Below are 14,210 nucleotides of genomic sequence, written 5' to 3'. Positions count from 1 at the left end.
TGTCATAAACTTGTATGGTAGTCAAATCTATCAAGAGACTAGGACAGATGCAGAGAAATTGGGGATGTACTATAATATACCTAATGAACTCTAAGATATCATTTCAATAATACCTGGTGTTTACCAAGTACTTTAAAGTTCATGTCTCTTAAAGGTATCATATAATTTCATCTTTACCCTCTGAAGTAAGGACTCTATGTATTATTAGCATTCCAATTTTACAGATATGTAAAATTGAGTTGTCAGAGAGTTGACATAATTTCTATGAGATGAGCTAGTAAGTTTAACAGGTAGAATACCACATACAGTGCTCTTTCTATTATACAACACTTTTTCTTTTGGTGTATCTCACAGTCCCTAGTATAGTTCATTACATGTAGTAAGCAATAATTATAAATATTTGTTGGATGTTGAATAAGGGCACACTATGTATCTGAATCTGACGGAATAACTATTTATCTTAAAAATTGTTTAGTGTTGTTCCTTAAATGAGATACAACACTAATCTAAAATAATTCTTTTTCTTGCAGTTATGTAGAAAAGAAACAAATATTTACAAGGTCAAGGCTATTTAGATAAAGAGATGATACAACAAAGAACATTTTTACTGTATCCTATCATGGGAAAGCAAAGTTGGAATACCAATAACATTTGTATATATTTCAAGGTTTAACAAAACTTTTTAAAAATGAGGAGGGGTGGGGCTAGTTACATATATTAGGCAGCCCTTTGGAAACTATTCTCAGAGGATGATTTGGAAAAGGCTCTGAGAGACTTCACTCTCTTCTAGAGTCTATTCTTTCTCTTAGAGAGCTTGCTACTCCTAGGAACTTAGGTTTTGAGAGGTTTCTTTGATCTCTCTCCTGCATACTGAGGAGCTGCAACACAACCCAGCAAGATTGATGGTACAAGACTCTGGGAAAGGTACTTTACTGATATGTTTCATTTTCTTAAATATACTTTTATTTCAATGTCCAGTTTCTATTTATGCCTCATTCTTCTATGTATGTGTGTACTTCTGTTACTCAAGTGTATAATCTAATATGTGTGTGTTCTTCTGATGAACTTTAACTATACTCATCTTCTAATTATTTATGTGTCCTTACTCTGTAGAAATCAACCTGTATCAATTACTATTAGAATTTGATAAAGTAGTCTTTTCCACATTCAAAATAATTACCTAATTGGTCTATTTTTCTATTTTAATGCATGATGATTTCCTTAATTTCCTTCAAGCTAAAATGTCTCTGAACCAATTGATAGTGAGTTGAATGTTATTTAGGAAGCACACAAATATTTTTCGAGGAAGGAGTTTTGTGAATTATGTTGAGTGCAGTCATGGTAGCATGCATGGTTGCCAACATCTTGAAGTCCTTAATTTATAATATTTATGAAACACAAAAAAAGCCATCTACTTTCCAGAAATGACACTAAAGAGTTTAGCTGTATAGACAAAGGATCTGGGTTCAAATTCAGTTCATCTATTTATTACTTTTTAAACCTTAAACAAGTTTTTTTTTTTGCTTGTCTATACTACTTTCCTCATTTATAAAATGGGGGGGCTCTATTTAATTGCTCAGAGTAATCAAGCTTTTTAACTAAGCTTTCACTTGGATTTTCTATGGATGGATAAGGGTTTATAGGCAAAAAAAGGCAAATGAATATTTTCAAAATTTGAATTACCTGTGAACTAGTCAATTTAATTTAATTGATTTAACTCAAGAAGCAGTTATGGGAAAGACTTACATGAATTGATGCTGAGTGAAGTGAAGGAGAATATTGTACACTTCAATAGCAATATTGTGAAATGTTCAACTATGATAGATTTAGTTTTTCTTAGCAATTCAGTGATCAATTATAATTCTAAAAGACCTGTTAGGGAAAATACCATCCACATCCAGAGAAAGAACTATGGAATCTGAATGTAGAACAAAGTATACTACTTCCACTTTTTTAAGCTTGTTTTTGCTTTTTTTCTTCTCATCTTTTTTTTGTTTATTTTTTTCTGATTCTTCTTTCACAGTGGGACTAATAAGAAAATATATGCAACATGATTACATTTATAACTATATCAAATTACTTACTATTCAGGGATAAGGAGGTAGAAGGGCTGGGAAAGGAAAATTTACAAAAATTAATGTTGAAAATACCTTTAAATGTAATTTAAAAAATAAATAAACAAAAAGAAGCATTGATTAAATATCTACAATATACAAGGTTCTTTGCCAAATGCTGAGGATATGAATCAAAGTCAAATCTTCTTCTTGTTCTCCTTATAATGGAGGTCCAGGGTGGAGTTGAGATATATGTTTATGTGCTTATATGTATATAGCTATACATTGGTGCATGTATATATGTGTGTGTATATATATATATATATATATATATATATACACACACACACACACATATATATACAAAGTATATGTGTGATTAATAGAGAAAATATATAAATAGGAAATAGAAAGTATATTGATGGCAGAGTGAGGAGATCACTAACATAAGGTTAATGATGAAGGAATACCATTATGTAGAAAATAGTATTTGAACTGAAATCTGAAGGGATCTTGAGTGACTAAGAGTGAGATTAAGGAGACAGAACATGCCAGTAATGACACAGTCATGACAATGTCATGGAGTTGGAAGATGGAAGGCCAAGTATGGAGATCCACAAGTAGAGTAAATTTGACTGAAACATAGAGTATAAGAGGAAATAATGTAACATCAGGTTGGAAATATAATTTAAATCAACTTTCAAAAAGCTTAAAAAATTAAAAAGGAGTTTGTATTTTATCCTGAAACTTCTTGAACAATGGGTAATATTGTCAGAATCATGATTTAGAAATATAAAATTGGCATCTGGATGATGAATAGCAATTAAAGATTGAACATTGGGCAGCTAGGTGGCACAGTGGATAAAGCACTGGCCCTGGAGTCAGGAGTACCTGGGTTCAAATCCGGTCTCAGATACTTAATAATTACCTAGCCATGTGGCATTGGGCAAGCCACTTAACCCCATTTGCCTTGCAAAAACCTAAATAAATAAATAAATAAAGATTGAACATTTAGCAAATAATTGAGGACCAACTAGATAGGCACTAAATGTTGGATGGTAAACAATATAACTTCATTTTACTGGTCACAATAGAATCTTTGGAAGCTATATATTCTGAAACATATGTCCTCTCTTCTAGCCTCCTTCCAAGAAACTTTTATAATTGAACGATCCTTACTTTTCCTAACATTGACATTCCATATTGTCTCTATAACTTTGCACATGTTGTCTTTATTTCCAACTGTTGGAATCCCTAGATGAATTAAAATCATATACACACATAAACATATATATATATATGTATATATATATATATATATAATATTCTTTTTTTAAAAGATTTTTCTTTTACATTCTGTACATAATGAACATCCTTAAAGGGTTTGTTTGTGTGGATCATTTTATATATTTATATATACATATATATATATATATATATATATATATATATATATACTGAAATAGAAAAAAAATATATATGAAACAAGATCTCTATTGTGTGTTTTTACAAACACAAATCTGCATGTTTATATTGATTCTTTGTGATCCCATTTGCAGTTTTATTGGTAAAGATATCAGAATGGCTTGCCATTTCCTTCTCCAACTCATTTTAGAGATGAGGAAACTGAAGCAAAAGGTTAATTGACTTGCCAAGGATGACATAACTAAAAAATGTCTGAAGTCAGATTTGAACTCAAGGAGATGAGTCTTCCTGATTCTAAGTCTTTGCAATGCTCTATCTAGCTGCTATATATACTATAAGCACATGCATATAAATGTATAACTTTTATTTTAAGTTCATCCTATACCTGCCAAACCTGTCCTGCTTGTTTTTTTTTCTTTTTTCTGTGTTTATTTCTACACTTAAAAAATGTCTCTAGTATCTTCTTCTTTTATTAATTGTCCTATACTTCTACCCTCTGGACCATTTATCAACCCCACTCCCAAAAAAAGAAAACAGGAAAACAAAACCAAGGTAACAAATATTCATAGTCAAGGGAAACAAATTTCAAAATTGGTTATATATGAAACTATATGACATATTCAGCTTGTTAAGCTCATCATTTCTTATAGGAGACTAATTTTACTCACAAAAGCCATTCCTAATTCCCACCTTCTGTCTTAAAATTATTTTACATTTATTCTTACTATTCTTATTTGGGTAAATGTTGCCTTTCTCTAATACAGTATTAGCTTCTTGAGAATAGGGAAAATTTCATATTGACTATTTATACTCAGGACCTGCTACAGTTCCTGGGAGAGAGTGGACATTTACTGAATATTTACTATTAATTGATTGATTTGATAAGGCATCATTATGCAAAAACCTCTCTAATAATACAAAGTAGCATGTGATAGATATTTGATCACATTTTATGCCCTCATTAACTTTTGTCTATTCCAATTTGCATGTCAATGCCATGAACTCCTAGAGGGGAAAATTAGACTTAATTTTATTTATCAACTACCTAGTACCCTTACATTTATTTTCAGTGTGACATTAGCCAATTCAGGTTACCTCTCTGAGGTTCAGATTTTTTTTTATTTTTTTTAATCTGTAAAATGATGTATTTACAGAGTCTCTAAATTATTTTCGTTTCTAACTCCATGATTCTATGAAGGAGGCAATGGATTCCACCTAGTCCCTTTAACTGCATGTATATTTGTCAAATGAATTAATGAATGAATCACTGGCAAATATCTGTTCTACATAGTAAGTATATAAACTCAGAATATTGTGAGATATTTTGTGGTCAGGGTTGGTATAAGAATATTTTACAGAAACTTAAGTGTAAGCTTTGATGAATGGTTTTCATTTAGACAACTGGATAAGAGGAGTTGGGGAGTATTCTGGGGAAAGAGTATGATTCATACAAATGTTCAAAAAAAGGAATATTCAGATTCCTATGTCCAGAGGATGGAATGTACAGATACAATGAATGCAAATGTCTGACAAGGGAGCAATGGGGAAACAGTTTCATGTTATATTAAATGCATAGTGTTTTCAGAGAAACACCATATAGTTGAAAGAACTCTGGGGGTATGAGATTGGAGGAGAACCAGGTATGTTTCTGATATGATCCTAGGCAAATGACTTAACCTCTCTGCAACTAGTTTTCTTCATATATAATACCTGTAATATTTTGCACAAATATATCATGTGGACTATCTATCTAGGGTGGATATTTTGAGAAGGGGGTTGTCAGTATGGAGCCATTTATTGTTTTTAAGGCAGTCAAGTCACTTTGAATATTGATCTGGTGGGATATTCTAAGGAAAATTGGTCAGGTTAAAAGATTGTTTCTTAGAGATGATAAGAATCATCTACATAGGAGTGATAGTCTATGCTAGCTGGGATGGTCAGAGATATTAAGAAAGTTGAATATAAAAGAGCATGCTATAGATGCAAATACCAATCACAAAATCTGGGGCACACAAAATGTTGATAGAGGCAGTGGTATGATCACTTTTCCTGAACCTGATGGAAAATATTGAGAACCTTAGATATCAACAAGTTCAAATCTCTCATATTTCAAATGAGAAAATTAGGTCCAAAAATGTGCAGTGACTTTTCTGAGGACTTTGGATTCATAAGTTACAGACCTATAATTGAAATCATATCAGATTATATAAAATGAAGACCAAAGAGAGTTAAAATAACTTTTATTAGGAATAAGTAACAGAGATGTTCTTATCCTGGATCTTTGAAATTTTCTGTGGTAAAGTAAACATTATGCTAATGGCACCTGATCTTTCTCTTACCCTTTAAAATCCCTTTAACTTGACTTAATTTATATATGATGTACCTGAGGAGAAAGATTAGTGCCTAGAAGACTAAAAGGATAAGAACATGCTTATAGTTCTCTTGGATCAATGAATTCATGTTTAAAAAAATAACTGCAAACATGTTCCAGTATGTTAGAAAAAACAATTGCCTTGCTGTTTATATTTTGGGAGAATAGAAAGAATTGATTTGTTAAGAAGATGGGGCAAGGGGAAATGAAGAAATGACCTTTTAAATATTGTGGGTTTCTTCTCATTTTCAGGATATACCTTGAAGAACAATGCTTCCCCACAAAAATGTCAAGAGTCTTGCATCATTGCCTCAGAGTAACTGTCCACATTGCACATGGGAGGAAAGTGAAAAAGCTATCTCCCATGTCCGTCTCATACATACACAGTTAAGCCAACAAAAATTCCCTTCTGAAAGTCGAGTATATGAATGTTCTCATTCAGTTGATATTCCTGTACCTTCAGGAAAAGCTGCCATGTGGCCTGCGCCATCAGATTATGATAAATGTATTCAGGAGAGTCTAGCCTGGGAAGGTCTAGAGCAAACTGAGACACCTCCAGTCCATGAAAAATCTGCCATCCAGTTGTCATCAACAGATCAAGGGAAATTCATTGAGCGTCCAGGCTACAAAACGTCACAGTCTACTGATTCTCCCCTTCCCCATGGAAAAGTTACAGTCTGGCCTCCCCTATCAAGTCAAGGAAAATTCTGGGAAGATTCAAATCAATCTGAAAGTGTTATTCCTCGTGCAAAAGTCATCATTCAGAAGACACCATTAAGCCAAGGGAAATTTTTCAATGAGAATAAAACCTGGGAAACTTCACAACCAAAACAGATTGCCTTCTCCTATGGAAAAGCTAGTGCCCGTCATCTATCTTTGGACAGAGAGAAATTCATCCGGGAAAATACAGTGTGGGAAGATTCACAATCTAATAAGACTCCTCTCCACTTTGGAAAAACTGGGATCCAGATTACATCCATAAGCAGAAGAAAATTCAATCATGGAAATTCATTGTGGGAAGACCCCCAGTCAGTGGAAACTCCCCTCCCTCAAGGCAAAACTAATATTCAGCTCACAAAATCAGACCAAGGAAATTTTACATCAGAAGACATACAGCCAGGTGAGATCTCACTTTCTCATGGCAAACCTGTTGTCCAGCACCTGTCATTAATCCGAGGAAAATTCATCCATGAGAATCCAATATGGGGAGTATCAAAATCACCTGAGACTCCCCTGTCCCAGGAGAAACCTAATGTGCAGCACCCTTCATTGGCTCGAGGAAAACTCAGTCATGATGGTACAGGATGGGAAGGTCTACAGCCAGTCAAGACAACCCTAGCCCAAAGAAAAGCTGCACTCTGGCCTTCAAAATCAAATAGAGGGAAATTCTCCTGTGAGACACCGGTATTGGAAGGTTCACAGTCAGCTGAGGTTTCCTATTCCCAAGGAAAATCAGTTGTTTGGCTCCCTTCTCAAAGTCGCAGAAAATTTACTAATGAGAATTCAGAGTGGGAAGGGACACAGTTAGGTGAGGCTACCATCTCTCATGGAAAAAGCACAGTACATCCTCCACTCTCAGGTCAAGGGAAATTCACCAATGATAGTCCAGTCCGGGAAGGGTCACAGTCATCTGAGACTTCCCTGCCTTCTGGAAAAGCTGTTATTTGGCCCCCACTATTAGGCCAAGAGAAATTCAGCAGTGAGAGTTCAAGGTGGGATGAGTCACAACCAAATAAGACTCCCCAGCCCTCAGGAAAAGTTTCTGTTTGGCCCCCACCACCAGGACAAGGGAAATTCAGTTGTGAGGATACTGATTGGGAAAGCTCACAACAAACTGAAACTCCTCATTCTCCAGGAAAAGCAACTGTCTCACCTCAACCTTCAAGCCATGAAAAATATACATGTCAGAATTCAGATCAGGAGAATTCACAACCACCTGAAACTATCATCTCTCAAAAGAAACCTATAGTCTGGCCCCCTCCATCAAACCAAGGAAAATTCACCTGTGAGAATTCAGCTTATGAAGATTCAAAACCAACAGAGGCTCCAAATGCACAAGGTAAGCCTGTCATTTCCCTACCATCATCAAGTCCAGGAAAATTATACAATGACAATTCTTCATGGAAAGACTCAAAATCAGATGAAACTCCCATTCCTGAAAAAAATGCAAGAGGTTGCTCATTAGGAAAAGGGAAATTCATCTGTGATAGTCCAAAGTGGAAAGGTTCTCAAGCTGCTGGGACTACTCTTGGTAAAACTGCCACCAAACTTCCACAACCAAGCAGAGAGAAATTAGAGAAACTTTTATGGGAAGATTCGCAAATGTCTGAAACTCCTCAAGAAAAAACTATCCTCAAACGCTCACCATCCTCTTTAGAGAAATTTACATATGGAAAATCAGTTTGGGAAAGTTCACAAATAATGGAGTGCTTAACTTTTAGAAAAGCTACCCTCAAAAGTTCACCATCATGTCTTGGGAAGTTGACTTATGATAAATCAGTTTGGGAAAATTCAAAACTTGCCAAAACTCCACTCCATAGTGGAAAAGCAACAGTCTGGCCCCTACCCACAGAGCAAGGAAAATTGACAAGTGAAGTTCCAGTATTGGAGGGTTCAGAGTCAGAAGGGACTCCCCATTCTTTTGGGAAAACTATCACCAGACGTAAATTCATCTGTGAGAGTACATTCAGAGAAGGTTCACAAAGTGCTGAGATTTCCTATGCCCTTGGAAAAATAGCTCTCCAACCCACACAGTCAGACAAAGGGAAGTTAACTTCTGATAATGCTGAATATGAAGGCTCACAGTCAACTGATTCTTCTCTCCCTCTTGTAAAAACTATCATTCAACCAACATCACCTTGTGGTGCGAAATTTACCTGTGAGAACCAAGCTTGGGAAGACTCACAGTCAGATGAGAATCCCATCTCCAAAGGAAAAATATCAAGTTGGTCCCCACCAACAGGGAGAGGAGTATCCTCCTGTGACAATTCAGGGTGGGATGATTCTCAAGAAGTTGATATTACCCACCCTCATGAAAAAGTGATTCTTCATCCTCAATCATTAAGTAAAGGGAAGTATAGACATGGTGATCTAGATTGGGAAGATTCACAGCCCAGTGACCTTCACCTTCCCCATGGAAAATCTACCATCCAGTCTACACCAACAAGAAGAGGAAAATTCACCTGTAAGAGTTCAGTGTGGGAAGACTCCCAGTCAACCTATAATCCACTTTCTCATGGAAAAGTGGGAGTTCATCACTCTGCATTGATCCAAGGAAAATTCTGCAGTGAAAGTACAATCTGGGAAAACTCACAGAAATTTGAGGTTCCTTTACTTCGTCGAAAAGTTGCCATTTGGCCCCCACAATCATGCCATATGAAATACCCTTGTGATAATCCGGTCTGGGAAAGTTCACAAGAAGTTGAGTCCCCCCACCCTCCTGGAAAAGTTGCTTGGCAGGCTCCACCATCTGGTAAGGAGAAATTTGCTGGTGAGCGCACAGATTGGGAAGGCTCACAAGTAACAAAAACTCTCCTATCACAAAGAAAATCTACTTTAAGGTCTACACCATCCAGCCCAAGGAAACTAGTGGGTGAGAGTCAAATCTGGGAAAGCTTTCCATCACAAAAGCATTCTGATTGGTACCTGGGAGAAGACTGATTCTTGAAGGGTTTGTATTAACTATTTCTTTTCCCTTTCTATAAGAAGCACTAAAGTGGGTGTAAACAATTTCCTTTTGATATTTTTTCCTCTATTATCGTTCCTAACCAGCATAAATTCATCTTTTTTCAACCTTGATTATCCTTTGGTGATTATTAGTTCTTTATAAAGTTGGAGTAGAAACCCCTATTTTTAATTTTAATTTAAACTCTACCTCAACCTGAATTTCTTCCTTTGTGTTCTTAACTACTCAGATTAATTATAATGAAACTTTCTTTTAAGATACTGAATTTCAGGCAATCATTTCGATTGCTGATCCTTTCTCCTAGTATTCTGGATTTAAGAGGTCTAGGAAAAATTAACATATTCATTATTATTTAATGATATTTCTGGATCTTTTCTGTCCACTGTTCTTAAACAACCTCCTTTAAAAAACAATCCTGCTTCTTGATTGTATAGACATCCTTACAACCTGATTGCTGTCATCTCTAAAAGTTAACAATATTCTATTTATCTTTAATGACTAGCTCTTAACTTATTGGACTTTCTAAAAAAGGCCTTAACACTGTCCTTAAAACATTTGTGTTGATACAGATGAACACTCATGTTGTACCATCTCTCATATCACCCAATTCTAATGACATTTACTTTTGTCCTGTTTCAACTAATTACTAAAAGCTATCTAGCATTTGAAATTACTCTGCTTATAAGATCTGAACACTAAAATTCTCTAACAGTCTCTTATCAACCCAGCCCTCCTAGAACTCTGTCAATATAGATCTGTCCTGTGACCTCACTGCATCCTCTTGGAAATTTTTTGCTATTTTACCAGATTACAAATTTCAAGGTTCTCTCCTTAGACTTCTTTCCTGCTCAATTCAATTCATTTCTCTTTCCATACTCTCTCTCTTGGTGATCTTGCCTGCTTTTATATATTGAATTATTTCTACTGTGAAGCATACTTGGGTTCTTGGATTGCAGATTTAGAGATGGGAAGAGATTTCAGAATTTATCTAGTTCAACCCCCTGAATTCATAGAAAAAATAAACTAAGATAAAAGGAGATTAAATAATGTGGCCACAGGAACATAGGTTGTTTGAATCCAAATTAATTAGATATTAATAGAGCTAAACTCCAAAGACATGTTTTCTGATGAATCTAATACTCTTTCTCCTATTCCATGCTGACTGAAAATAAGTTTCTGTATTTAGTTATCTCCTTTCCCGTCTTCATTTAGCAGTAATTTATTGAGTACTACCATGTGCAAACTCTGCTTGTTTTTTTTTTGGGGGGGGGGAGGAGGAAGGGTTAAAAAAGAAGCCAACCCATATAAAATCATGGTAAGTAAAAGTATTTTTGCAGCCCCTATATTTTCTTCATTTTGACCCACTCCCAGTTACCATACTTTCTCAAGTTCTCTTCTATAAGAAAGATTTTCTGATCCTGAATTGAGCAAGGCAGCATATGTAAGGCATTAGATTCATAAACATGAAAATTTGGGTTTGAATCCCACCTAAGCAATACTTACTAGCTATTTGACTGCATTAATCATTTAACCTCTCTGGACTTATTTCCTAATATCTAAAACGAGGAATCTCATGATTTATATGATCTCATCCATGTCTTCTAGCTCTAAATCTAACCTGATGACTTCAAGAATCTATGATTTTATCAATATGGATCCACTCACCAATAAGGCAGATTCCAATAACTCTTTTCTTCAGTAAGATGTCCTTCAGGAGCTGATATGACCAAAAGGAAAAAAAAATCATTTGCTGGTGTTTGACTTTAAGATGATAAATTCTTACTTCAACTAATGAGGCTGATCCTGGAATGAGAGCTACACAGTCTACTGTTGGACATAATCTTAGAAGGAGTTGCCAGAGCTTGAAGAATTGCTGTGATAAGGTCTATATCACAGTGAGTCAATGGAAAAGGTGTGATGTAAGTTCCCTGTTATAAATAGGTGTATTAACATAGAAAACAATAACATAAGGGACAACAAAGGGATGGGATTCCTTTCAGGATTGATTAACAAGTACTTTTTGGGTGGCAGAGGTGCTGACTGTGTATAGCAGCAGTTTCTCTGTGAGTTTTTTGCTAAACATTATCTTTAATGAGCAATACTGCCACAAGTGTAAGAAAACAAATTAACTTATGGTACGTAATGTATTTGTAAACCTAATTTAGTGTGAAAAATGATATCTTGTTATACAGTAGAACTAGTTGAGACACTTTCAACAAAACTAGCAGTTCTTAAAAATTGGTGGATATTTTGCAGCTTTTCTTTGGTTAATGTTTGGCCCTTTCACTTTTGGGGGGCATTGGGGGGCAATCTTTTTAATAAATTAATTTTTAATTATGTACTAGGATTCAGAATATCAAAAATAAATAGAAGTTTGCTTCTTTCACTTTTCATACTTAATGTTGTAACTAACAAGGTCAGAAAATACTATTGAGTATAATTCATGGAAACAATGAAGTCATTAAAAGTATTAAATAATATTATATTAGAGTACTCAATATTCATAGAATCATTATGATACTGAATATTTTTCTTCATTTTTTTTAAATACAGACTGCTTAGACAGGTGACTTTTACCAGAGATACATGTGGACAAAAGTGACCTGAGGGTTTATGAATGCAGTCCCTGACAGCAAAGATTTTCTAACAAACCTTTTTTATGATTTTTCTGATTGGTAGAGTTCAAAAATACCTGGAGTCTGCTTTGTTACAATTTCCAGAACCCTTTGTCTATATTATTATAAAACTACATAGACTTTACAGTGGAAGGTCTTATAGAATGAGTCTATTTTCTGGATAGAGATATTTGTTTGAATTGCAGTTTATAGATGGCTACGTTTCTCGAAATCAGAGTAAAACTGAAATCTTAAATGGTAATGAGATAGACATTCATTTTTAACATCCATATTATATGATTAAGTGTTCCATAATACTTTGCTTTATTATCAATAAAACTTGTAGTTAGTTTAAAATAAGTGACTTTACCTCCTCATTAAAATCCAAGATGTAATTGATAAATTTGTCACTTTTGTTTTTAATGACACTTTAAAAATTCCATTTTTTCTTTCATTTAATGTTTACTAAATATATACTAGAAGATCAAAATAGCATTTAAGAATAGTAGGAGATTCAGAAGAAATGAAAAGTTATTGCTTTTGCCTTGAAAAGCTTATACCCTTGAAAAGAGTGTTGTTGATGTTGTTCTTATTGCCACTACTGCTATTATTGTTATTATTATTAATTATTAATTATTTTTATTAGCAAAACATTCCTAAAAGCTGGGATGGGGAAACACAAATAGTAAAATGTAAATCTTGAGTTTTCTTTTCTGCCTCATTAGAAAAGAGATGTCATCACATTATCAGAGTATAAGTCTTCAGGTTTCAACTGACATTGACAACACTGACATCTGAATAGAATTCAGTGGCTAGAGGATCAGCAAAATTATGCATTAAAATTTCTTTGTATATTGTAAAGCCCCTTAGATTTAGAAATAATTATTAGTATCATTAACTATTAATTAAATAGTAAATGAATAATAGAGACAGTGTGTTATGATGTACCAGGCATCCAAAATCTGACTTGATCATGGGTCCTGGTTCTGCCACTCATGTGTTGAAAGATTTTGTTTAACTTGTTTCATTTCTACAAGCTTCAGTTTTGTAATAAATAAGATAATGATTAATGATTTAGAGCTATTACAGAATCTAGTGATAACAGAAGACATGAAATGACATGCTTAGCGTGACAACTTCATTACTGAATCCTGTTAATCTTCTTAGTGAAAAGCTAGTCTTCTCTCTACTACAACACTCTGACCTTTTGGCTTAATAGAAGTTTCTCAAAATAAATTGAAATAATACATGTGAAATTATTTTGTAAAACATAAAGCACTGTGTAAATATCACATTGTTATCATTATGATGAAGAAGAGGTCTGTAGGTCTATTTTTGCGAACCTCATTTGAGTGAGAGTAAAGCAAAAATGAATTCCCAAATTTCTTTTGGTTTTTTTCTAATTTTATAAAATAATGGGCAATGGAGAAAATATGATAGAAGAAGAAATACTAATATTCAAAATATCTTGGTCAAAAAATGATTTTGTCATAGAGATGTGACCTCTTCTATGGTCCGAATATGGCAATTTCTTTGTTTAACATTAGTTCCTTTGTGAGTTGTAGACAGGAAGGACTATAAGAGGGATAGAAGACCATTGATCAGCAAGAATTTGGTTTTCATTAATGTTGTGAATTATTTTTTCTATTGTTCCCATTTTCCCTTTATCCTTTATCCATTATTAGACCTATTCTCTGTTTCAATGCTAAATATATAATGCATTAAATATGCTTGTACTGTTTCTCAGAAAGTTTTTAAAATCATATATTAAATAAAATGCTTGCCATTCAGTCTTTTTGCCTTATTTATTTTACATATGTGTTTAGTCCTTGTGTATGTGAGTTTATGGAAAAGCACAAGTATGTATTTATGTGCAATGGAAGATTAGAATGAGATACCTGAAGCCCAGAAACTAAAACTCGTTTATAAAAATAATAATCTTCATTGAGGAAAGGGGGTGTGACTGTATGGTATAATATTACTATGTAATCATGACCATTAACTGCCAGGATCACATGATCATATGACTTATTTTTGACATAATATCATTTTGCTAACTC

The 14,210-nt window shown here is 34.1% G+C and overlaps 1 protein-coding gene across 1 annotated transcript; it reads left to right on the top strand.

The window, feature by feature from the left end:
• Window positions 1-746: 746 nt before the first annotated feature.
• On the top strand, window positions 747-13,929 carry LOC141504534 (uncharacterized). The gene is made up of 3 exons (XM_074209600.1): window positions 747-924; window positions 6,103-9,520; window positions 11,141-13,929. Exon 2 carries the CDS (start codon window positions 6,121-6,123, stop codon window positions 9,508-9,510), a length of 3,390 nt encoding a protein of 1,129 aa, XP_074065701.1. The 5' UTR covers window positions 747-924; window positions 6,103-6,120; the 3' UTR covers window positions 9,511-9,520; window positions 11,141-13,929.
• Window positions 13,930-14,210: the final 281 nt, after the last annotated feature.

Source organism: Macrotis lagotis, chromosome 1 (assembly GCF_037893015.1).
Source record: "Macrotis lagotis isolate mMagLag1 chromosome 1, bilby.v1.9.chrom.fasta, whole genome shotgun sequence".
NCBI classification, from domain to species: Eukaryota; Metazoa; Chordata; class Mammalia; order Peramelemorphia; family Peramelidae; genus Macrotis; species Macrotis lagotis.
The sequence above is the reverse complement of the archived record's forward strand: the minus strand, read 5'-3'. Positions and strand labels throughout refer to the sequence as shown.

Excerpts from the sequence above, each read along its gene's own strand:
- LOC141504534 (XM_074209600.1), top strand. The coding sequence starts at position 6,121 with ATGCTTCCCCACAAAAATGTCAAGAGTCTTGCATCATTGCCTCAGAGT.